This window comes from Chamaea fasciata, unplaced genomic scaffold (assembly GCF_029207755.1).
Source record: "Chamaea fasciata isolate MVZ Bird 193981 ecotype frontalis unplaced genomic scaffold, bChaFas1.0.hap1 SCAF_11, whole genome shotgun sequence".
In the NCBI taxonomy this organism is placed as follows: domain Eukaryota; kingdom Metazoa; phylum Chordata; class Aves; order Passeriformes; family Sylviidae; genus Chamaea; species Chamaea fasciata.
The window spans coordinates 11,660,265-11,685,469 of record NW_027094096.1 but is presented as its reverse complement, the minus strand read 5'-3'; the positions used below and the strand labels follow the sequence as shown (position 1 = coordinate 11,685,469).

At 42.3% G+C, this 25,205-nt stretch overlaps 1 protein-coding gene across 1 annotated transcript; it reads left to right on the top strand.

Moving 5' to 3' along the window:
* The first annotated feature begins 15,804 nt into the window (after positions 1-15,804).
* On the top strand, positions 15,805-22,600 carry SLC16A14 (solute carrier family 16 member 14). The gene is made up of 5 exons (XM_066193821.1): positions 15,805-16,129; positions 16,385-16,683; positions 17,526-17,669; positions 19,853-20,845; positions 22,391-22,600. Exons 2-5 carry the CDS (start codon positions 16,422-16,424, stop codon positions 22,537-22,539), a joined length of 1,548 nt encoding a protein of 515 aa, XP_066049918.1. The 5' UTR covers positions 15,805-16,129; positions 16,385-16,421; the 3' UTR covers positions 22,540-22,600.
* Positions 22,601-25,205: the final 2,605 nt, after the last annotated feature.

Here is a 25,205-nt window from a genome sequence, read left to right as displayed (position 1 = left end):
TGACGAACATGGCATTGTTTGTGAAACAATGTCATGTTTTAATGATTTGCAAAGTACTATGAATTGTGCATATTAAAGATACTCAGCAAGCATTAACAGCTGCTATTTGGTGCAGCAAAGTTTTAAAGAATTTCAAGAATATATACTAATTACGTGTTGAACAATAAGCCCCCGTTATAGCAGGCTCACTTAAATAGCCCGTCAAGACTTCCAATAAATTGGCAATATCGTGAGAGAAATTAATACAGAATTTAAAAAATACTTTTAATCTAATTTGCTACATTTGAAGTAGCAACATTTTCAGATGGATCTTAGTTAAAGTACATAAAATAAATATTAAACCCCCCCCCCCCCCCCCAATGTATCCTTGCCAAATAATTAGACTTCCAGAACCCGTAAGGTGTCTGACCCCAGCGTGGCCCGCTGCCACTGCGCTGGTGTCACCGGCGTCATTCCCGCCCCGCACCGGCCGCAGTGCCGGCCCAGTGTGTCACATCACACCAGCGCCTGGCGTACCCCGCAGAGCTGCTGCTCCCGGCCGGCACGAACGGCGGCCGAGGCTGTTCCCGGAGCCGGCTCCCGGAGCCAGCTCCCGGAGCCGGCTCCCGGAGCCAGCTCCCGGTGCCGGCTCCCGGTGCCGGCTCCCGGTGCCGGCTCCCGGTGCCGGCTCCCGCACGGCCCGGGCGCGGCCGGGACCCGGCGCCTCTGGGAGCGGCTCCGCCTGAGGCGGCGCGGCCGCCGCGCCACGGCGCCCCCTGGCGTGGCGGCTCCGCCATGGCGCCCCCTGGCCCCGCGCCCTCAGGGAGCAGCGGCCCCAGGGCGGGATGGCGGAGAGCAGCGGCCCCACAGCGGAGCGTCGGGGGAAGGGGCTGCCAGAGGCGCTGGAATGTTATTGTTTTTAGGGACAGTAAAACGCTGTGGTGACTACTCCTTGCAGGAAGCCTCATTAAAACTAATTATAGCTTCTCATTACGGCTGCATTATTACATTTCTGTTAAGAAATACATTAAGAGATACAAAGCGCCAGAAATGTCAGGCCACTAATAATACAAGCTGGATAAACCTTCCTTTTTGAATAAAACCTTGCGAAGAAAGTCTGCAATATTTAACCTAAAATACAGTGCACCTTGTAGGCAGAAACCGTCATCATCCCAGTGTCAGGAGTGCGTTAACATTTCAGAGCACGAACAAAAAGTGCTTCTAAAACGATGTTTGTAGAGGTTAACAATAATTTCCTTCCTTAACATACAATAAAGTTGCATTAAAATAATGTTTGCATTCCTTAATAAAGCAACTCTGCAGATGACCAACTGATTTAGATTAGAGAACATTTACTAGTTTGTTTTTTTCCATTGCAGCCGCTTCAACAGCCGGACCAGCACCTCCAAAATCCGCCTGGGCAGCACCAGCCACCGGAGCTCGAGCCCATTTTGAGGCCAGGGCTAAGTGAACAGCTGGCTCGAATGAACGCCCGGGAGCCCACACCCTCGCTCTCCCTCGAATAACAATGTTTATTGCATTCTTAGTACACTGAAACGAAAGCAATAAGCATTTGGGAAAACAGCATCTACAGGCTGGTGTGTGGGAGGATGTTACGATGTTATCCCGTCCAGCAATCTCTCACTTCTCTCTCCCCATTTGATAATAAAAACAGTGTAAGGGCAAATGTCCCTTTCACACTTTGCTGCTCTGCTTTTTGTTCTCTGTCACCCTCCCTAAAACAACACAAACTAACCGAGCCGTTAAAAGTTTGTCAGATTCCAGAGTCCGGGATGCATTTTTGCCAGCCTATCTCTATCTGGCTGGAAGTGCAGAGCTGCTGCAGCAGCCACAAAAGCACAAGAGCCCTCTGGCTCCTCTCATGCTGGAGGAGAATTACGGCTACGGGTGGGAGTCCATACCGACATTTCTGCCATCTCTCCCGTGTCATCTCTCAGCACACTGTTCCACCCCCCTCTCTGAGTTTCTGTGCTACTTAAAGCAATCACAACTGGAGTGACTCATTACACCACAAGTCTTGGAGTCACTCCCCCGTACAAGAAAATAAAAGCTCTCCCTCTTTTTTTGTGAGATCCACTTTCTGATGGTATTTGAGTGAGACGGTGGCAACCCAGGCAGAGCTGTCATCCAACGCTTCTTCTCAAATAGCTTTTTATCCCTTAGTGATTTGGTAGGAACAACAAATACACAAACTCAAGTGAAATGGAATCGGAATTCTCCCACTGACACACAGTGCAAGGCGGCGACTTCCAGGTGAGAAAGCATCTCTTCCTGAAAGATGAAGACTCTGAAGTTACCTACACCTGCATCGTCTTTCACATTCCCCTGAGTTGACAGCTTCCCCACCTACCTGTGTGAAGTTTTATACGGCAACAAAAAAGGGAGAGAAAAGCACTAATAGAGAAAGTGAGATAATAAAAACACAAAATAGAAAAAATAGGTTAAAAAAGAAGCTCAGCAGCAGAGTTAGAAATCAAACGTTCCCTTGAAAACAGCAACAGGAATCTAGCCAAGAAACTATGGTCTTGGTGTATTTTGGAAACTAGAGGTGGAATACTTAGAGGCACATCTTAATCAGCAATACATAAAAAGTATTTTCTAGCATCCTAGTTATGGATTTAGTCCTGTAAATCTTTACTTGCATAAGTAGTTTGTACTTGCAATGAATACTAAATTCTTGGAAGATGTTTATGCTGTTCTTTAAAAATCTATTCAAGACTGAAACAGTAGATTGTAGCATCTAATTATGAAAAAGAGAATACACATTGCATCCAAGAATTGTGGCACTTCTTCTTTTAAGGAGAACACTACAAATGCTGAAAACATTTGGATTAAACTAAAAAGTTTATAATTTAGGTACATGTTTTTTAAGTCGAGGATTAATCTGGGAAATAACAACAAGCTAGCTGCTCCTGCTCAACATAAGTATGCTGTATTTTACTTCTGAGATTAAGAGTTATTTTTAATCTTTACTGATTTATTGTTGTTTTAAAAAGGGTTAAGATATATGTAAATATTTACACACATAAGTATTTCACAATCCATTGAATCCCTTTAGAAACAGTGCACTTGCAGAAAAATATTAATATGAAAATATATACTATTATAATAATATTCATATAATATTTATGTTATAAATTAAAGACAAATCTTTAAATATTCTTGTTCAGAAAAGCTTTCAAGCTCTGACAGCATTATTTGACGATTTACATATGGGAAAACGGAAAGAAAACTATTTTATTATCCTCCACTAGAGGGAGAGAGAGCAGCTCTTGTTGCTGGGCGGATTCTGCTAACAGTTTCATTCTGCACCATTGAAAGCAATGATGTCAAGTTTGGAGCGGGGAGGGGGGAACCCCGAGCATTTAGTCCATTATAATACCAAATACGAAGTAACTCCTAAAATACTAAAGGCTTGAAATCTAAAATTTCATTGCTGCTAGGTTATTTGCTGTAATCAACACTACACCATGTTGTTTTCTTTAGACTTGGATGTTAAGATTTTTATTAAAACATCTGAAATAAATAGCAAATGTAAGAGAAATTGCAATATTGAAAAAGTTACTAATCTGATAACAAACCAAAATTACCTATATTGTACTTTCCATTCTGTATTGGATGTGTGACATTCCTACAGGTACTGCATCATTTTCACTGCCTCCTTAGAAATCAGAGCATGATTTCTTCCACCCAACAGGTCGCTATCTATCTCAGAAGCTCAAAGAAGTCTCACCTACCCAAAGAGAATTTGACAGTAACTGTTCAGAATGTTGATGTTTCCATTTCACCTAAATACTCTGATGATCCAGTCTATGATATCCACACAAGTACTTTCAGTCCTCTGGACTCATGGTGCTGCTGGTTTGCAGTTTATGGTAGGGTAAGAAAACAAATGCTGGTGTCTGTGTGCCCACGGACCGTGTGGGAACGGCCCCAGCGCACAGAAACATGAGACACTTGGTTTAGCTCAGAGTACTGAGCAGGACCAAACTTCTGATGCATTTGCAATGTCATTTGGAAAGTGGGCACAGGATGCCCCATACCTGAAGGACAGCTATGGATGGCACATAATCGAAAGCTGAAATGTTACTTTCATTTAAAACCCACTGCAGAAAGAGTAGAGAAGAAAGGCTGGGAGGTGTAGGAGCATCCGTGGATGGCAGGGAGAGGGAACTCTGCAAACCTGAGACACTTACAGAAACGCGTCATTTTATTGCAAGGGTCGTTGGGTAAAAGGGCCTTGCCTACAGCCACCAGCCTCGGCTGAAGGAAAGCCCCAGGAGAGAGGGAGAGAGAGAGAGAGAGCCAGAGGGTAAGAACTAAGAGGTGAGAGCAGGGTAGGAGAGGTGGCAGGAGTAAGGGAGGTGAGTGAGGTAAGAGAGCAAGGTAAGAGCAAGCAGGGTAAGGGAGAAGTGAAAGCTAAGCGAGAGAGCAAGCAAGAGAGAGAGATCCTTTTTCAACACATTAGATCTCCTTTTGTGTTGAATATTCTACTTTACAGTGACCAACCTGCGCGAGATGCAAAGCCTACAAACTTTGCATACAGCCTATGAGAACTGCTATATTACCATATCATTCTGTATTCTAACTCCAAAGACTACTTTTTCTTATCTACCTTTTCCCTGATACCTTGGGAGGCTACTCCCTCGAGCCCCTTTGACTGTTGTCATCTAACCCATCACCAACTAATCGCTGTCTTCCTGCCTGCCCTGCCTACATCTCAAAGCTAGCTTTTATTTCTATTTCGCTGACAGGTTTTATATTTTTCGTATCTCTTGCTAGGCAATCATATTTGTAAGCTTTTTCTGTCTCGCCTTTCCCAACAGGGAGGGGTTAATATATCAATTGTCAAAGCAATAATCTAGCACTGGAAGTTTAAGTGACCTTGAAAAGTTGTAAATATTTCTTTATATACTGTGACATGGATAACCTAAGCACAAGGCAACAACTGTTCAGTTTGTGCTCGTATAGATTTCAAAGGAAGCCCTCTGTTTATGGTTCAAGGACAAAAACTTAACAAGGAAACGCGAACCAGGCTTTAATACAGTGTTTGAATTTAATTCTGATGTTTACAAAATGCTCACAAATAAAAAAATCCCACTAAATATACTTCTATTCTGCAGTCCTGTTTATTTAAGTTTTCTAAGGAACTGGAGGAAGTTTAATAATATATTCCTTTTCTCTGTCTCTGTTTAGTGAAAACTAGTTATTGACAATATGAGTGCTATGCAGACAGAGATTGAAAAAAACCCAGCAAAACAAGCACATGATATTGGAACAGTTACTGAGAAGGAAGGAATGGCTCTATCCTAGATATATAATGGCACCTTTTGTATAACTATTTCTGGCTGAGCTGTCACAGGGATCTCTGTTGCAGGATCTCTGTTTTTTTTGGCCTAATGGAGATCAGTCACACTCCAGCGCTCCAAAACAGCCCATGCAGCTGTGGAGAGCACGACAGCAGCAGAACTCTGAGCACACCCTGGCAGCTTCATGCAATGTGAAAATCCCTGCTTCAGGTAATGCTGCAGATGACTTTATGAGATATGAGCCACTAATGGCACACTGCAGTTTAGTTGTGAGCTGAGGAAGTCACCTGCTGTAACTTGGCTGAAATATTTACAGCTCTCAATTCAATGGAGGACAGTGTATGTGTCTCCTTCTGTCTCTAATCATTGTTTACTTGCTCTGTTCTCATGAATCACAACACCATTGCTGTTCTGGTGTTTAGAAAATATGTTTTCTGAAAATATATTACTTTGGGATTTTACCCAAATCAAGATATTAAAATGTTGTGTTAGGATTTCATGAAAGCTTTGGTATTTCACAAACTGTTTATAAAGAAGTAATACTTTGGCAGTGGTGCTACAGCACATAAAAAGGGAAACAGAAAGGGAAATCACACAGTTCAAATCAATCTCAGAAAAACTCAATGTTTACAAGCACAAAGCCTGTTTTATTATATGTTTTCAAAATGTTTACAGATTGGAAGATTCTTTTGACCGATATGTCTGTCAAGATAAGCATGAAAAAGCTACAGAACAAAGCTAGGTATATATCTTGAACTTTATGTAATTTGCAGCAAACCCAAATTTATTAGTTTGCACAAGACACATGCAAAACATTTACTTCATATCCGCTGGAGTAAAACATTTCAAGAGCAAAAATTTAGAAAGCTACTGCACATAGATTAATACTGTGATTTGAGTGCCAGAAAATCAGACATAGCCTTGGTACCACTGAAATAAATACCTGAATTTCTATTAACTAGTTCAGTGCTAATTTGACCTTGCTGGAATTTGTAGTTAATTTGGTATATTTGCAACAGGTGCAACCCACAATCAAGTCATGCACTGAATGCTCTGAGATCTCGGACATGGCCAAGTCTGACCCAGAGGAAGTGACTGCAGTGCCAGCGTGAGTCACGGCAGAGGCCCGAAGTTCTCTCTCCTCTTACTTATGGTACTTCAGATGTTCAGCCAACTGCAACCACGCCCTTATGCTCACGTTTTAAACCAGAAAAGTGAGATATCACCGTGTGCAAACCATGTTAGTGTTACAAGTGCACTTAGGACTAATAGGACTTTTCTTGATAATATGGTTTATTTTACCTTCTCAATATACAACTTTGATTGCTAACGTAGAAAGCTGAACTTAAATAACACTGCAATAAGGGAGTTTATCACCTCTTCTTTTGTTTTGTGAGCAAGTGTCATTCCTCTTGTGCTGTGACTTTCTGAATCAGGGAAATAACTATAATGAGTTGCAAAACATACGTTTTCCTGTGGACGTCTTTATCCACAACATCGAAATGTAGGTTTGCTGTTGCTGCTGCCACTGAAGAACTTAAAAGTGTGTGGATGGCAGCAGTTCAATTCAGAAGCAGCGGCCTCTGTACATACTCCTACCCATCGAATGTACCCTGCCAGCTCTTTAGGCTTCTTCTTCAACTCAGTATCCTGTTCCTGATCACTTTCTCCCTTCATTCTTGCTGCAGTTCTTGTGGCAGGATGAATCTGGCTCCAACCTCTCATGTGAGGCAATACTCAGTTTTGCTGGGGGAACCTCTGATATGAATCTTGACAAGTCACTGATAAAATAGCCTCTCCACTCTCAGGCAGGACGGTTAGCCTCTGCAGCATCCCCAGCTGTTGAGAAACATCCTTTGGTTCTTTTAATACAGTCCGGGAAACCTTCACATTTCTCACAGGATACACAGAGGGTTTTTTAATTGAAAGAGGGTTGCCTTAGATTAAATACTGCAAAGAAATTCTTCGCTTTGAGTGTGGTGAGACACTGGCAGAGGTTGCCCAGAGAGGCTGTGGCTGCACCATCCATAGAAATGCGCAAGTCCAGGCTGGATGGGGCTTTGAGCAACTCAGTCTAGTGGACAGTGTTCCTAACCACAGGAGGGGGTTTGAAACTACATGGTCTTTAAGGTCCTTTCCAACACAAACCATTCTATGATTCTGTACTGTTCTCCTAAAGGATCTAAGGAAACTGGACAGGACCTCCTGTATCTGTAGCTGCTGTAATGCATCAGCTCTTGGAGAGAGAAGAGAGAAGACAGGAAAGACAAGTCGTTATTCTCCAAATGGAAATCTCCAGGCCAGCAATGATAAAAATGTTGCTTTTTCCTCTACTTATGAATTCCATTCCCATGGCCTATCCTCAGTATTGGGTGAACTTGAAGATAGCAAATTAGTTCATTCTTTCCCATTTGAGTTAGACTCTGCGGCTATCATGGGAGTAGGCAGGGGAAATGCTGAAAATGTTCCTACTTGCTCAGAGTATTGTTTGATAATGTTGTTTTGTGGTGAATCCACCAAAGATACCAAAGATTCTCTGTGGGATAAGAAGAAAATATGCATTTTTTCTCTTTGGCAGTCTGGAGTTACCAAAATGAAGAGAAGGCACAAGCTTTTAGGGTGTCATAAGAAAGCTGTACTACTGTGCAGTCTCTATGCCAAAGGATAATATTAAGTTGTTTTTCTTTTTGCCTTTTCACCCAGCACCAACGTAACACGCCCTTGCAAGTACACAGAATTCTTCAGTCACCCAAAGAGGCTCATGAAGAAGGAGGAGGCAAAATCTATAAATACCATAAATTGTCTTTCCTTTTAACAGTAACTGTAATGAAGAATTGGCCAGGTCGTTTGGTGATACTTTGTACTGGTTGAAAGTTCAGTGCTTCAATAAAACTGGGAGAAGGATTTTTTTTCTGTTCTGTATCTTGGTGCTGCAGCAAACAAGCTCCTATTTCAAAACTTTCCTTCCTCATCAATCACTGCAGCATTACCACTTCATGGGAAGCCGGGTAGCAGATTAATGAGAGCTTTAGGGAGGACAGTGACCAGCAGTCAGCAATAGTAGAGGAAAAGTGCTGAGAAGATAAATAGCACTTTATATTTTTATCAGTATGTATTTCCAGAGGGCTGAATGGTCTTTGAGATCCACAGCACAGCTGCCCTTTTGAGCAGTGGGGATTAAGCAAGTGGCTGAAGCTGAAGAATATGGTCTGAATAAATGAACTGCAAGATGGGTTAAAACTGGATGGAATCCTGAGCTTGGAGAATAGGAATCAATGGGGTGATGTTTAGTTGGTGACCAGTACAAGCAGAACACTCAGGGGTGAATAGTGGTGCCAGAATTGTTCATTACCTTGATTTTAACTTGGATAATTATATAGGATGCACCTGCAGCAGTTTTTCAGACAATCCTAACTTAGAAGGGGTGATTTTCAAATCAGATAGAGAAGGTTCAGTTGAGAGGCCTTTGGGAAAATTAAAAACTGAGGCACCAGAAACCTTACAAAGTGTGACAAGGAGTGCAAAGTGAACACATGGGGTTGAATAGTGCCAGGCACCAGTGCAGGCTGCCAGAGCAGGAACAGCAGCTGAAGAGCATGTGGCTGTCAGAGTGGACACTAAGTTGAACATGAGCCAACAGTATGTTTTCATTGTGAATAAAGTGAACCACAGTCTGAGCTACATTAGGAAGGGAGTGTGGACAGCAGATGAATGGAAATTATGATCCCATCTTATTTAGTGAGAGTGAGTCCACCCCTGGGATAATGTATCCTGTTTGGGGTCCCCCAGTTCAAGAAGAATGTCAAGAAACAGGAGAGGTGCATGCAGAGGGTTGATGAGATGGTAAATGGCCTACAGCATACAACTTGTGAAGAGATTTAGAATAAGGCTTGGTTTGCGTGGCAGAGAAGAAAATAAGGGGATATCTGACAACAATCTAAAACTACCCAAAGGGAAGTGGCAAAGATTATTGAGCTGAACTCTTGTCAGTAGTAGCGAATGGCAAAACCAGAAGGAAAAGTCACAAGCCGAGTCCTTGGAGTTGTAACTGGATGCATGTGTTTTGCATGGCTGGTGCTACACAGGAACATATTGCCCAGAAAGGCTGGCCAGTCTCTATCCTTGAAGGCTTTCAAGGGCAGCTTAAGCAAGGCCATGACTGACCTGAAATACCACAGGTCACAGTCCTGCTTTAAGTGGAAGACTGGACAAGGTGGACCCCAGAGATCCCTTCCAACCACCACTGCTAGAACTATGCTGCCACAGTCCCCACCAGACAGTTAAGGAAATTGAATCATCAATTCTTTCTACTTCTGCCTTCTTCCCTCTCTCCCTCCATTCTTCTTTCCCTCTAAGTTATATTTTTAAATTACCTTTATCTTTAAGGGACTAGTAAAACATCCTTCCTTTTCAGTTGGTGTTACTCTGCTTGCCATCCAAGCATTTACACAGTTAAGATTTCTAAGGCACCAGAGTGTGTCAGACTTTGTTTACCTCTTATTTTACTGGATCAGGCACCTTATTCTTCTTAGCTAAAAACTGGAGGCTTTTTCTGATACTATAGGATTGTCCTCTCCATTCTTACAAAAATGGACTTTTTCATTACTAAACATAATTTTTACTCTTGCTGTTAGACCTGCACAGTTTAATGGTTACAATTCAAGTAGATCCACACATAGTCATCTTCCCAAGGGACAACATCAATCCAAGACTATAGCCCAGAACCACTGCGGTATATTAACCAAAACTGCTGAAGCAGTATGACACAGCTGAGTGAATTCTCCGTCAGATCAAACCTCTGTCGGCACAAGGATTTAAGCACATAGGCAACATCTCAGGTTAACTGGAGGCACTGGGTTAACATCCAGTCAAATCTGTTTCTGTGGCCGACTAAATAAAGGATGTTAGCATGTTAGATAATTCATAAATCCAAGTGTATGTGTCTCAAACTTGAATAATAACACTAGTTGATAAGCAGCAAATTTCAAGTGCCAAGCCCCTAGCATTAAGCCTTTTAAGAAACCAGACTCCAGTCAAAAAAGCTAATGCCAAGTTATAAATTAAATTCTGGGACACCAGTGCCCATACAGTGTTGGGCAAGGTATTATTGTAAAAGATGAAATAACCAGGGAACATGTGTACTGTAGAATAACACACATTTGCAATGCACCATCACAGTCTTTTAAAATGGAAATCTAGTTTTATTTATGGAGACATAGATAAACCAAATCACAAGTCTCTGACACTAATCTAGTTACTTATTCTGCAAAAGGATTTCTTTTTGAAGATTACAGTGCAAAATAGCATAAGTTTTATGTAAAGACTGAAGCCCTAGCAATAATTCATAGTCTGCCACACACTTGAACCCAACCCAGTTAGAAGTGTTTCATACTGATATATTTGATAAATTAGACCCATAATGGAACAGCTCATTTTTAAAGAAAAAAGATTAGACTTGCATTTGTCAGTAGATGGAGGAGGGTCAAGTAAAAATATAGAAAAAAGTATTTTAAAAGCCCCAAATTCACATTTTTAACCCTCTTCAGACCATTTCCTCTCTGACAGATTCTCTGCCACGTTTTGCACATGGGCAGTATGTGTAGCACCATTAAAACATTTCTGTTGGCCTGTCCTTATTTTGTCTTCTCTCAGGATACTTCTTATGTCTTCTTGAACAGCCTTCATTTATACTACTCATTGGAAAGCTAGGACATCAAGAATCTCTGAGAATGAAAGTTATGTATGGGGGCATACAGCCACCTTGGCCTGGGTATATTCACTGCAAATAGAGCAACAAATTGGAGAATGTAAACCTCATTAGTCAGGTTACTTAGAAAGATCCAGCTGAGGAGTGGATACTGGTCTGAAAAAGTAATGTATTTTTGCAGCTCTTCTCCCATGAGCGGAATATTTTTGAAACTTATTTATTAAGTGCAAATAAGGTACCCTACAGTGAAACTTCCCAAGCTGCATTGTCAGGGTGGTTTGGATACATAAATTTGACCAGCCACTCTGAAATAAACATATTCAACGGCCGTTAAAATCTCGATGCTGGCTGATTTTACCGGATCATATCCTCCAGCTCTGTCGGATGTAAATTTCTGGCCATAACCTGTGCAGCAATAAACTTCATTCAGCCACAAGAGTGTGCATGTGAGAGGATTGCAAATCTGCTCCGCCAAACCAGAATTAGCCGGTATCGCAGGAATGAAAGAGCGTGGAGATTTGAAATTGCAGAGAATGGAGACAAGGCGGTGCAGAGGACGAGCTGCCTGGGGGGCAGGCGGCCCCAGATCGGTGCCGCACTCTTACGGAAAATAAGCCCCCGGGAGACGAGCAGGGGCGAGGCTGAGCCGGCGCGGGCGCTGAGCGGAGCCGGGCGCAGGTGGACACCGGAGCCCGCGGCAGCCCCGGGGTCCCGGGAGCAGCGCCGCGGGTCGGGCTGACAGCGGCGCTGGGCGCCCAGGCGCGCAGGGACGGCGGCGCTGGCGGAGCCCGACGCGGTGAGTACCTCGTGAGGAGCCGGGAGCCACCACACGGCAGCGGCACCGGCACCGGAGCGGGAGGGGAACGCGGAGCGGCCGCGCCGCCTGCGGCAGAGGCGCGCTGGGCTGGGCTGTGCGGGGCTGGGCTGGGCTGTCCCGGCTAGGGGCTCCCGGGGCCGGGGGCGGCGGCCCCTCGGAGGCGCGGGGAGCCGGCAGCGCCGCTGCCGCAGCGGGGTAACTCGCGGTCATCCTTTGTGCTCGGCGGGCGGTGCCGCGGCCGCGCCGCCTCCCGAACGCCGCCCCCGCCGCCGGCCCCGCCGCAGCCCCCGCGGGCCGAGCCCGCGCCCCCGGCCCGGCCCCGGGCTGCGCGACCGCCGCTGCTGAGCCGGCCCTGGGGCAGCCCCGCGGCGCGGGCGGCGGCTGCCGTCCCCGCCCCAGCTCTGCTTCGCATAGCTGAACCGAACTGGAGTGCTGGGAAGGCGTCGCGTGTGAAGCTCCCAAAGCTGTTGTCTTGGGAGAAGAAAGATCCCTGCCTTCGGGCTGCTCCCGAAACGGGCTGTAAGCCTGTACAAAATAGGGGTGCGCGCCTGACGCGAACTGATGCCTATTCCCTTGGTACCAAGGGAAGAAAACGGAGCCAATTACGCTGTCCCCGGGGATGGGCCACCACGCGTGGGTCACACCGGGGCACTGCAGCACCGAGGGGTCTCCGGGGAGACCGCCTGAGCTGGGCTTGGGAAACATTCCCCCGGGAGGGGCAGCAGGGCAGCGCCCCCGGTCTGGAAACGGAACTGCTGCCGACTTTATGCAAACTTGTGACCCTGGCAATAAGTTTAGCCTTTAAGCATTTAATTCCCCCGATTTTGTGTTCCTTTCTGGGCACGCATTTTTATGCACTGGGGCTACCACTGGCAGAGGTGGCTGGTGAACACATCTCCGTGCAGTTGCTGACAGCTGAAGTGCTCGGCATGTTAGCAAGGTGAAGTCAGCCTGTGGAAACATCTGACAACCAAAATAAACCATGTTTTTAGCAATGTTTCCTCTGTATGCCTTCAGCACCAAATAATTACATGTGGCATGTTTACTGGGAATGTTACAAAGTAAAACTCATTACAAGTTGTAATGCATTTATGAGTTATCCATTGGAACTACCTTTAAAGTACAATTTTATTCTGTGATTTTCAACACCAAGGCAGTCAAATGCTGGAAGAACTTGACCAAATATGTGTAAATTATTCATCATATGGACTTTTTATAGCAAGAGCAGATGTTTTTCAGTGGTCTAGTTGAACTACAAGCTAGAGAGCCATAGCTCCACTGATGCTACATGGAACTTGGGTGTTTTGCTGCCAACTTAGGTCTTATTACAGCACCTGTATCTGTCCCTAAAATAGCTCATGAGTCAGGTTTTCAAAAAAGCTCACCATCTTTGCCAGCACTAACGCTTCGGCCATTTTTCTAAGTACTCTGCATACTTTGTGGGCATGTGGTCTAAAAAGCTTTTCTGGGGAAAAAAAATCATCTTGTTCTTTTCCAGGTGACCAAATAAGAATCCAGATTCTCCTGCCTTTAGACGAAATTCCTTCTGAGGGGCTGTATTCAAGCACTGTTACTGTCAGAGGGTCTTTCCTGCCTTGCTTATTGGGGAAACTGGCTGGCTTCACAAATCAGCTGCTGTCATTTTCATTTACAGTTTCTCTAGGATTTCACAATTGCAAAGAGTTCATTTGGCTCCTCTGCACTTCATGAGCCTGTTCTTGGCAGTGCTGTGTGGGAAGAAGGTTGAAGGCAGGTAAGTGCCTTTTTCCTGGATGCAACAGGCCATGCACAGTCAGTCAGTCCTGGGGAGGGGCTCCAGGCATCCAGTCCTTGCTTTATCCAAAGACTGAGAGTTAGTGCAGGTATTGGAGATGTCCTCCCCTGCTTTTGAGTGTATTCACTCTGAACTTGTGTCCTAAGTGAAAAGTTAATAGTATGAAAGTAATAATAAGCAAGAATTCAGTTCAAATGGAAAAGATATGCATTTTCTGAAGATTTGTGGGGGTTCATACAAGCATGACATTAACTTGCCTCTACTCAATCTAAGGCAGTTCTTTCAGCAAGACTGCAAAAAGGAGTGTCATAACTTTGCAGCTCAATATCAATTATTTTTCTTCAAATAATTTAAAATATGTAAAAGATGTGCCTGTTTCCTGTCCAAAGAAGAAATTTTTTTGTATCCAGTATCAGGATGCAGGTGTGCACAAAACCAGTCAAAAGTATAAGAGAGAAAGGTGAAGCTTTACATTTAATCTTGACTCTGAATCTTCAGTTACATAATTTTGTATTCCATTATCTAAGATGCACTGTAATATCCTCATACATTTTCATTACTCTTAGGCAGACCATGTGCAACAGCTTGTGATTTTCCTTCATTCTGCCTCTTCTCATTATTTCCCATTAGCATGATTTTTCACTGTGTTTATCACCTTTTTGCACCTAGTCTCTCTCTGCCTTGTGAGTGGGCTGAATCCTCTGTAAGTAGTTCTGTAACCTACAGCAACAGAGAATCTGGCTCCAAGTACATTATTAGGAAAGGGCTGAGATGTCATCTTTAAGACCTACCTTTTGCAGAGGAAGGGTGAAATATAATTATGACTAAGGCTGTCCTCTTTAATTTAATTAATAATATAATTTAATAATTGTGACCAGGCTGTCCTTTTATGGTCACAAAGCCAGTCTGCACTACTGCATGGCTCTGACTTATTCCCCTGCTGCTCATCCAGCCTCAAACACCCTGCAGGACCTCTAGAAGGACCTCTAAGCACTATCCCCATTCTCTGTTTCCCAATTTGGAAAGGAAAAACCTGGAAGGCATTTCAGTATCCATTTCCACTGGCAACCCATCAGTTGATCCCAGCTTATCTGCTTGTGCAGCAAGTGATAAATGTGCACAGTTCTTGTTCTTCCTCACTGTGTCACCAGTACCTCCCATGGCCAAGATAGGGCTAATGACAACGTAGTCACTAAACAACTACGGGAAATTTGCTACCAGGAGTGCAACATATTTTAGCTGCAGCTCACTTATGAGGCAGATCAGTGTGCTCTTGCAAGAACCTACACACTCAAGCTGCCTTTAGTTGCACACGATTACCTGCACTGCAATGAAGCGTGAGGTGGCACTTGACTACAAAGGGAACTTAGGCAGCAGCCAGGCTGGAGAGGCTGCACGTATCAACAGGTGTTCACTGGTGTCCGGGACTGGCCAGCTCTGACACCAGCTGTGGAATACTGTGGAATGTCCCAGGGCCTTCTCTGTGTGTTTATCTAGCAGTAAGAAAAAAAGTAAAACAGTTTGGAAAGGTAGTAACTTGAGAAGCAAAATGTACTCACATACTTAAAGACAAATTTTCAGTTGGTACAGAATCTGGATTTGTCTGTTCACTGCCTGTTTGCAGCAGTGAGGAGCCAGCCCAGAGGTACGCATTCTGTGGGTGCACAGGAGACATTAGGAGCTTTTTTAAATAATTTTTGATAACTTGTTTCCCTTTCCAATGTTGTGAAGCTGTTGTTTCTTTTTATTTCTCTGGAGAAGAAGACAAAAAATTACCATATCTGGTAATTTGTATCATTGCATTTCTAGTCTCCATGGAAACCTATGTGGTGCTCCACAGTTGGGTAAGATTTGAATATGTTGCAGCAGAAATCAGATGGAGGGAAGACTGAATTCTTCACCTTGACTGCTAATCAATTAAAAGCGGCTTTTAATTTATTTTCACCTTGTGTTGCAATCTTCACTTAGAGTAACAATAGAATAAATTGAAGTAATCAAATTAAGCTAGTGTGGCCTATGTACACCTATGCATGTAACTCTGCCCCTCTGATTCTGATAGGCATTGAATTAATTTGGAAGAATTCTTTGTTTTTAGTAGGATTATTAGGATTAATACTTCGGAAGCTGAAAGCATAATAGCAAACTGTTGTCATGTTGACTCTCCTAAAAAACTTTCCAGAGAGGTAGTAACAATTGCCTCATTGTGATTCATATAAGCGAAACATTTGGAAAATTAAGAATCTTAATTCCTTATCTTTTGCTGTCTTCATTCTTGTTCTTCCACTGCTAAGGAAGAAATACATCCCCAAACTGGTTTCCTCTGGAAAGATGTGGTGACTTCATCTACCTGCTGCTTCAGGATTTCAGTTCTTTACTCCAGGCTTTATGAACTTGAACACAAAGGCACATCATCTTACTGGAACAGCAGAAGGTGACACAGAGAAGTCATATACAGAGAGAGACCAGTCTTTTTTGTGACCACAGTCAACCCATGAAGAGTGAGGGCTCTCAGCCACCTAAAAGTAAGTAAAATATATAGTAATGGAAATAATGCAGCCTACTGTCAGTTGGTAAGTACGCCTGCATAGACAGCCATGATAACAAGTTACACAAAGAAATAAATTACTTTGACAATTTTCTCAGCATTTTACACTGGAACAATGAAGTCACAGTATTCACTATAGCTGCACTAACCATGGTGATGAAGGATGATAGTGATTTATGGCATTCACTATAACCAAGCTACAAAATCTGATTATTTTGTATGTATTTTTTAGGTATTTACTGCATTTGCTTCAGAATACTGTGTAGAAAATGTATGCTAGTCGAGAGGATATTGGATATGATTTTGGAGATGACTCAAAAGTTAGAAGTAAGCCAATTAAACCTAATCCAAACATCGATCGAGGATGGGCTTGGATGATTGTACTTTCCTCTTTCCTTGTGCACGTACTCATCATGGGTTCCCAAATGGCCCTTGGAATACTCAACATGGAATGGCTTGAAGAGTTTAATCAAAGTCGTGGCTTAACAGCATGGGTTAGCTCCCTCAGCATGGGCATCACGCTTATTGTAGGTATGTGCCAGCATCACATGTTTTAAAACAAAATAGATTTTTAGGGTATGTTTGCCATTCATCCCTAAAGTATTTTCTTATGGTTGTCCCAAGTTGACCTTTTAAAGTCACCAGGACAAATTTTACAATCTAGGTGGAGAAAGGGAGTAACAGGGAAGATGACAGGGAAGACAGTCCAGGAAACTGCATGAGCAGGAAAGGAAGCCTGTGACTTCCAGGTCTGACTAGAATTAAGAAAACATGATCTGTGAAGCTTGGAGTCCTCCCCAAACTCTGTCTGTGAGGAGAAAATGTTGAATTCGCACAGTTTGTATTTCAGTTTGGCGGCTGAATGAAAATGTATTTTTTTAGTTGTAGTTGGATCAACCCAAAATGATATCTGGAGGAAGTGTTTGTGTAAATATGTACATACACACCTATGATTCCCTAAATGAAGACTGAAAAAGTTGTGTTTAGATCTGCCTAAATTATTCTACTGAAAACAAGATAAAATGCTTTACCTCTGGTTGCTTGTGAAAAAGTCTTGCACTCACACAGCATCAACCTTTGGAACTTTGTTCATTGTTTGAGCATTGTTTCAGTTTATTGCTCTGTTTAAACTGTCCCTTCTTCATAAGGCAACTTTGACTGTAGGTCTTGCAGGTATTTGCTAAGTATTTGATCAGCTGGTTGTATTTCTCTTTCCGTGATTTTAAGACGTAATATGAAAAATAAACTGAGTTGCACGAGTTGCCTGATGTTTTACCATTTTATTTAAAACATTAAGAAACTTAAGGTGAAAAATTATTAGAGCATAAAGAACTAAATAAATAATTTACAATTTCTCTGATGTTTTTTAACAGGTCCTTTTATTGGTTTATTCATCAGCATGTGTGGGTGCCGCACGACGGCCATAATTGGAGGGATACTGAATGCCCTGGGCTGGATACTGAGTGCCTATGCAGCAAATGTGCACTACCTCTTCCTCACCTTTGGAGTGACAGCTGGTGAGAGCTGCACTAATGTTTGAAGGTTCTTTCAATTATTTTTGATTCCTCTGAAGCTTATCTGAGTGAGTAAATAGGGAAGGTAGACTGTAAAAGTTAATCCAGCCCTGCTTTCACACTTTTTACAGCCTGTTGTCTTTTTAGAAAACTTATTTACTCAGTGGATTTGGCCCAGTGACTTCTGTGCTCATTTAAATTTGCCATGTGAAGGTGGTACTTTTATCAGTTTCACCCAAGTGAATACATTAGAGGACATTTTTAATTAGGGGAATTGCTGTAACCCAAACTCTGCCAAAGAAAACTGAAAGATGAATTGCGTGTCTAGCTAACTCCTCTCCTTGTCACAGGAAAGAATAACAAATGTTTTCTCCAGAAGTTGCTCCACATTAATAAAATACTGGATTATGGTAATTCTGCACTGCTTCAAACCCCGTTTTAAAGGGTGAGGTGGGTTACAGCTGGTAGGCAGCTCAGCTGCACACAGCTGCTCACTCCCACGGTGGGATGGGGAGGGAATCAGAAAGGTTAAAATGAGATAAAGAGAGTTTGGTAGATAAAGCAAAGCTGAATGCACAAGCAAAACAGAGATAAGGAATTAATTCACTACTTCCCACGGGCAGGCAGGCATTCAGCTGTTTCCGGTAAAGCAGGCCTTGGTCATGTGTAGCTATTACCTGGGAAGACATTGCCGCAACTCCAAGCGTCCTCCCTTCCTCCTCCCTGCCCCCAGTTTTGTTCCCCTCAGTCCCAGCCCACCCAGGGAAGTCTCTCCATGTTCTCATGGCGGCTCCTGTAAAGCTGCTGTTCCTTGCAGTGCCACCTCTTGCTGCCGTCACGTCCGGGCCTCCGCGCTGTGCCTGTGGGCCTGCTCATGGCTGCTGCCTCCAGTTCATCCCTGCCATCCCAGCCCCGCCTGTCCATCCGCAGCCCCCCTCAGCACATTCCCACAGGGCCCCTCTCCTCGGGGCTCCCCTCGCCTCAGGCTCCCCTTCCCCGGCTCCTCACAGCCGGGTCCCTCAGCAGGGCCCGGGCCGGCTCCTCACCGCAGCCCGCAGCAGCCCCAGGAGCAGGAGCTCTCCCGGGGGACAGAGAGACCTCCCCGAGTCTGTGCTTGGGTGTGGGGAGGGACACTGGTGCAATGTAAAAGCCCGGTTGTGCATTTGCCTAGGAAAGAAAGAAATGCTTCTAACAAGCAAAATGGGCCAGCTCCAACCAGGGTCACTGCTGTGATGTTGAAGGGCTTTTTTCAGGCTTTTCTGGAATCACGGCTTTCTCTGGCCTCGCTGCAGCCAGATCCTGTAGTAGCTGCATGAGCTATGTTAGCGCCTATTTAGGAAAACTTCTAAGTCACAAAACACTCCTCGCAATCACAGTGAGTTAGGAAGCATCTTCTGCATACACCTGTTCCAATCCAAATTCCTCTATGAAGAATCTGCTGTGAGAAAAAATGGTGACGTGTTACCTCTAATGATGTGTTTGCACAACTCATCGCTTTCCGCTGGAAGCAAATGCCATGAATACCCAGCCTGGTTTGAATTACAGGTGGGGGGTTTTCAACAGAATTAGAGATCTGCCTTATAAGGCTGAGCAGCTACTGTGTGGCCTTCCCTGGGCTGCCCAAAGAGAACCAGCCTGGACTTGAGGTCCCACCAACCCCATGTGCTGACTCCTCAAACACATGTCATGGTCACTCTGGCTCCACAGTTACTGAACCAGGACAGCAACTCAGTGAGAATCTTCATTGCTGGGGAGCTTAGGTGAAAGCAACAAGATGTGCTCACTAAGCAGTTCTGGTTGCTGATACCATCAGCTGTGGGTTGCAGATAATTGCAGATATTTCAAAATAGGCTGTGTCTATGTTTGTGCCCATAGTAACTGCCACTGATTGGTTGTGGCACATTTGTAACTTTCCAGTGTTGTCATACTGACCTCAGATATAGATTTTATATTCCATGTTTCGTTTTTCCAGTAATGAATATCAGTATTGCATTCTCGCTGGAATGAGTATTGCAGATTTTGTAAAACCTACAGGACAGAAATGAAAGCTAACATCAGAACTGAATATTTATTATTGGTTTTACTACTATGCTTATACAAAAGTTAGGAATGAAACTGATTTTTTCCCCTGCTTTTCATGTTGTTGGCAAAAAATTCAGATTTACTTAATTTTTTTTTTTTAATAGGCATTGGAAGTGGCATGGTTTATCTGCCTGCAGTGGTCATGGTAGGGCAGTATTTTCAGAAGAGAAGAGCACTTGCACAAGGGCTCAGTACCACGGGAACAGGGTTTGGAGCTTTCCTAATGACTGCCTTACTGAAGTACCTCTGCACTGAATTTGGGTGGAGGAATGCCATGTTCATCCAGGGGGCCATCTCCCTGAACCTTTGTGTCTGCGGGGCACTTATGAGACCACTCTCTCCCAAAGACCTCCGTGAAAAATATGTGGTGAGAAGTGATAGTGAAGAAAATCAGGCAAAAGCTCTGTCCCATTCTACAGAGACTATAAAATCTAATGGAGTCCTTGGTGAAGAACCAGAGAAAAAAGAAGAGGCAGCAAATGAAGAAGTGCTTGGCAGCGTGCAGCACACAGAAATTGGAGGTAAATCTGAAAGTGGAAGGAGCATGTATGGACTGCGCCTGTTTAAGACAGTGAGCCAGCTGACAGTGACAGTCAGGAAAGGCTTTGCACTCTGGTACTCCAGCTACTTTGGAGCTGCATCACTGTTTACCAACAGAGTATTCGTGGCCTTTGTCATTTGGGCTCTGTTTGCCTATAGCAGCTTTGTCATTCCCTTTATTCACCTTCCAGAAATAGTCAAGCAGTACAACTTATCTAGGCAGGACAACGTATTTCCTTTGACATCCATCATAGCCATTGTTCATATTTTTGGTAAAGTGATCCTTGGAATCATCTCTGATCTCCCGTGCATCAGCACATGGAATGTCTTCCTCATGGCTAACTTTACCCTGGTCACCTGCATCCTTACTTTGCCACTAATGCAGACATACGTTGGCCTGGCTGTGGTTTGTGCTCTAATAGGATTTTCTAGTGGCTATTTTTCTCTAATGCCTGTTGTGACTGAAGATTTAGTTGGAACCAAACACCTTGCAAATGCCTATGGCATCATCATTTGTGCCAATGGAATATCTGCTTTGTTTGGACCACCCTTTGCAGGTAAAAAGTTCAAATTGCTAACCAAGAGATGTTTGTGTAATGACTGTGTGACTCTTTATATTATTAACCTTTCTTATGCCATGAGCATGTGTAGTTAACAAAATCACAGCTGCTCCAGAATGAACATAACATCGAGCTTTACATTGTACAGATGTACAGGTCACATCTGCTGGGTTCCAGCTCACTGCCCTCACATTGCAAATTACAGTTCTTGGACATAACCCCAAATCTATTACAGCCTATCCTTATGATGTATGTTTCCTTTAAATAGTTATCATACATTTTTTTTTTTTTTTTAATGAGAAAGGTGTAACCTATTTTTTCATATTTTGCATACTGTATGCATTATACGTATTTATTCCTTTACCCACATGAAGAAATGGTGATTAATTCTCAGGGCAAGCAGCTGTTTGTACCACAGCATTACCCCAAGGACTGTGCTGTGTGTTTGGATGTCCCCACTGCAAACTGCAAACTGCAGTGTTGATTTAACTAACTTTGCTTTGCCTTCCCTCAGCCAGAAATACCTACTTTGGGGACTGCACTGCTCATAACCTCCTTACTGCCATCCCCAGCAGAAGGGAGAAGTGTATGTATGCTGTCCCCAGAGTTCCTTAGGATTAAACAGACATTAATTATAAATTTCCTCATAGAAAGAGGCGAGGGAGTACAGAAGAGATATAGGTACTGATTGTCAGTACCAAATCAGACTCCAGCTCTCTTTTACAGAGGTGCTGCTGAGAAGAAAGTTGTGAGAAATCTTGGGAGTCATGGCCATGGTCAGCCAGGGGCAGCTCTAGGCAGAAGGGAAGCCAGCAGCAGCATGAGCAGCCCAAGAAAGCGAGAGCCCCTTCTCTCCCCACCACTGGGTGAGCGACACGAGTGAGAAGAAAGCTCCCTCAGTGCCCCCTGAAAGCAGCAGTGTTTTACTCTGCCACGTTCCCTCAGCACCTCCCGGCCTGTGCTAAACATGTCTCTGTATTTGCTCTTTGGTTACGAAGCACATTGGATGCAAGGAGCTGATGTAAAGAGAACTTCTGATCTTGTGGGTACATCACAGTGCAGCCCGAGTGCCTTGAGAGAGTTTTGCTCATTTGGGCTCTCAAACCTTCCCGAAGTAATGAATACATAACTTTCATGAAGAAGTACCTTTAATGTGTTTTTGCAAAGGAACGGAGGCTGGAATGAGAGCCACTGCAGTACTGAGATTGTATCTCTTGAACAGTCTTCTGTTGGTATGTGAGGCTTGAAGACAGCTATGGGGAACGTGTTAGCTTGCACAAGGCACAGCAATTGAACTAATCAGTATTGGGCATTTTACAGAGGGAGTGATAGGGAGGAGGAACTAATTGGTTTGGGATTACAAAATGTCAATTTTAAAATCAGACCTGTGATAACTTGTTTGAAAAATATTTTTTTCCACAAAGCATCTGTAGATTTGACAGAAATGTCATGAAAGAAATGTGAAGGTTTTTTTGTATTTTCTCACAAAAAGTGCTTTTTTGTCAAGCTTTGTAACAAACATGTTTTGTTCTTATTTTCCAGGTTGGATCTATGACATCACACAAAAATACGATTTTTCTTTTTACATAGCTGGATTGCTATATATGGTGGGAATAATATTTTTACTTATACAACCTTGTATTCAAAAGAAACAGCCAAGAGAAAAATCTACAGAAGAAGCAAAAGTATAGAACAAATTCCAGAAGTTTTTTTTACAGAACTTTTTTGTTTTCATGTTTCTCATGTGTGACAGTATGAAGATGTTTTTCTTATAGAACCAACCACATTTGGCTGCACTTAAGTGAAAAGCAAATGTGCTCCATAATGTTTATAAAATATTAGAAATATGCTTTTAAAATTAGTTAAGATATTTTACTTTAGAACTACCAAATACAGTGATTAAAAGCACACTGCTAGGATTTTAATATTAGAACAATGCTAAGAACCCTTACCCTTGGTTCTCTTTTAACTTTTCACCATTAACCATTGGTGAAAATCCATTGACTGCAGTGCAGTTACTCTGATTTACACTAGTCCTATGAGAGAATTTGGTCAGGACATGAATGATTTATAAAAGTCCTTTCTACTTTGTATTCAATCTAATAATGAAAGATTAGTTACTGAGTATAAGAAAATGATTGTATTTCTTGCCTGGCTAGTCAAGTACTGTTGAAATGCTTCTATAGCAATTCCATTAATTCAGCATACTAAAATTACTATTGCTGTGATGCAAATCTGGAGAAAAGTTCTCATATATTTCTGAAGTGATTCAGTTGGACTCAGTAGGTCCCTCCCAACCCAGTATATTCTGGGATTATGCTTCAATGATTTTTAATTTTATTTTTTTAAAGTATCAACTGTATCTAAAGTAGCCATCTTCAATACATTGGCTGCATTTTAAGTGCTGTGACACTTAATGCACCTGAACTAAAAAACCCATAAATGCAGAAACAGGAAACATATGGAAAATATCATTGTGACTGGAAGATGTTTCCAGAAACAGTTTGAGTTCTCTGGCCCCTTTAGCTCATTAGAGCTGTTGTAGAATTTAATAACATTGCCACTTACTCCTTTCATGGGAATGAACTCTACTATAGCACACTAAATATTGTTATAATTTAATTGAATTGTTCACAAACTGTGTTCCATATGAGCAGTCATGTTGCTGTTTGTGATGTACACCATGAACTGACTAAGATTGATCATGTTTGAGAAGTTTATTCACTAGAAAATTAGATACTGCAGAGCATGGAATAGCTAAAGAGCATTTAAAGTATTCAAATAAATTTTCTTAAAATTTAGGATCTGGTAAGCAATGCAGAAAGTGATGTATGGTGATACAGGGCATATTTTTTTCAGCTTTGAGAGGTGAGTCTGATGTTAATTTTCCTATCAAGTAAGAACCACTGTAAGTTTTCATCCTCTTAGCTTTATGAAAGTTCTTTGCATGACAAATCAGGTTCTTAGTTTAATATTGCCACGTGCTGCTGGAATTCCTTAAAAAACAATTGAAACTATTCAATTATATTGAAGAACTATTGGGAAACAGTTCAGTACGCAACAATATCAATATCCTGATCTTTTTTATAGCTTGGTCAACAAGAAGTTCTGAATGTCTATTTTCTATGTTGCAATTCACCAGCTTCCTAGTCTTGCACTTGTACAACTGTTGGCAGGGACATACTTTAAAGTATTCCTTAAAGATCCCTGAAATGAGCCAAGTTTAAAAATAAAACCTTACCTTAAGAAACCCTGAATCACTTTAAGATTTACATCAGTGCAACCTTATAGGGTAGTTATATATGGCCTTTAAAACTCACATAAGACAACTGAGGTGGCACTGAACTGCAACACACGGTGTGAACACACGGTCAGTAACTTCTTAAAATCAGCTTTTGTAATTGGAGAAAATGTGCACGTAAATTTTCACATCAGCTCTTTGTTACAGGTTAAATGTCTTCTTGGTGGGAATGCTGCTGATGGCTCATTTGAACTGAGCTATCTTGTACTGGTGAAATATATATTGTAGTGATTATTTCCCTCATTTGCCTTTTTTTTTAAGGTATGTGTCCTTCATACATAGATCTTCACTTGGTCTTTTGTCAAAAACAACTTTATTTGCATATTGCAGTAATAAAAAAAATGTAGTTCACTTGTGATATCTGCAATAGATCTTTCTATAGAGGTTCTTACAGGCCCATATCTTGGGAATAAACTTACATTACCCAAAAATACACTTTCTGATCATTTATTAAGTTAGTATAGTATTTTAGCCACATAATGAAATTAGTATTTGTGATTATCCTAAAATGAAATAATCACAAAGTGGAAAAAATATATACGGAAGTGCTTCTTATACCTAAAGATCAACAGTCACTGAATGTTTCCAATATAATGGTATATAGATGTAGAACAAAAAAATCCTTAATCTAAATCAGCGAATATTTAAGTATTAATTTACTGGTTTATAAAGAAACAGAATTGTACAAGAACCCTGTATTCATGCTTTTAAATCATTTTATAAAATTCACATTTAGTACTTGGCATGTTAAAAAATTGTAAACTTACACTCCTCAATTATGAAACTATTATATCCAAATACTGAAACCACTGTTTTTAATACTTGGGTCCTAAATCTAGTCAATTGTACATTATGTATTAATCAGCCTCTATAAATGCCACAGCATCTGCTGTAAGCCATGGAGTATGTGTAACATAGACACAAACCTGAGTAATCAGAATGAAGAAATACAAAGTAGCCACAACCTGTTCTATTGCAGTAACTGTTATGATGCTGATTAAAACACAATTTCAGGATATTCAACCTATTAAACACTGTAATATTTACATGTTGCTG

Coding starts and splice junctions, on each gene's coding strand:
- SLC16A14 (XM_066193821.1), top strand. CDS start 16,422: ATGTATGCTAGTCGAGAGGATATTGGATATGATTTTGGAGATGACTCA. Junction 16,684..17,525: donor GGGCATCACGCTTATTGTAG/GTATGTGCCAGC, acceptor GTTTTTTAACAG/GTCCTTTTATTGGTTTATTC. Junction 17,670..19,852: donor CACCTTTGGAGTGACAGCTG/GTGAGAGCTGCA, acceptor TTTTTTTAATAG/GCATTGGAAGTGGCATGGTT.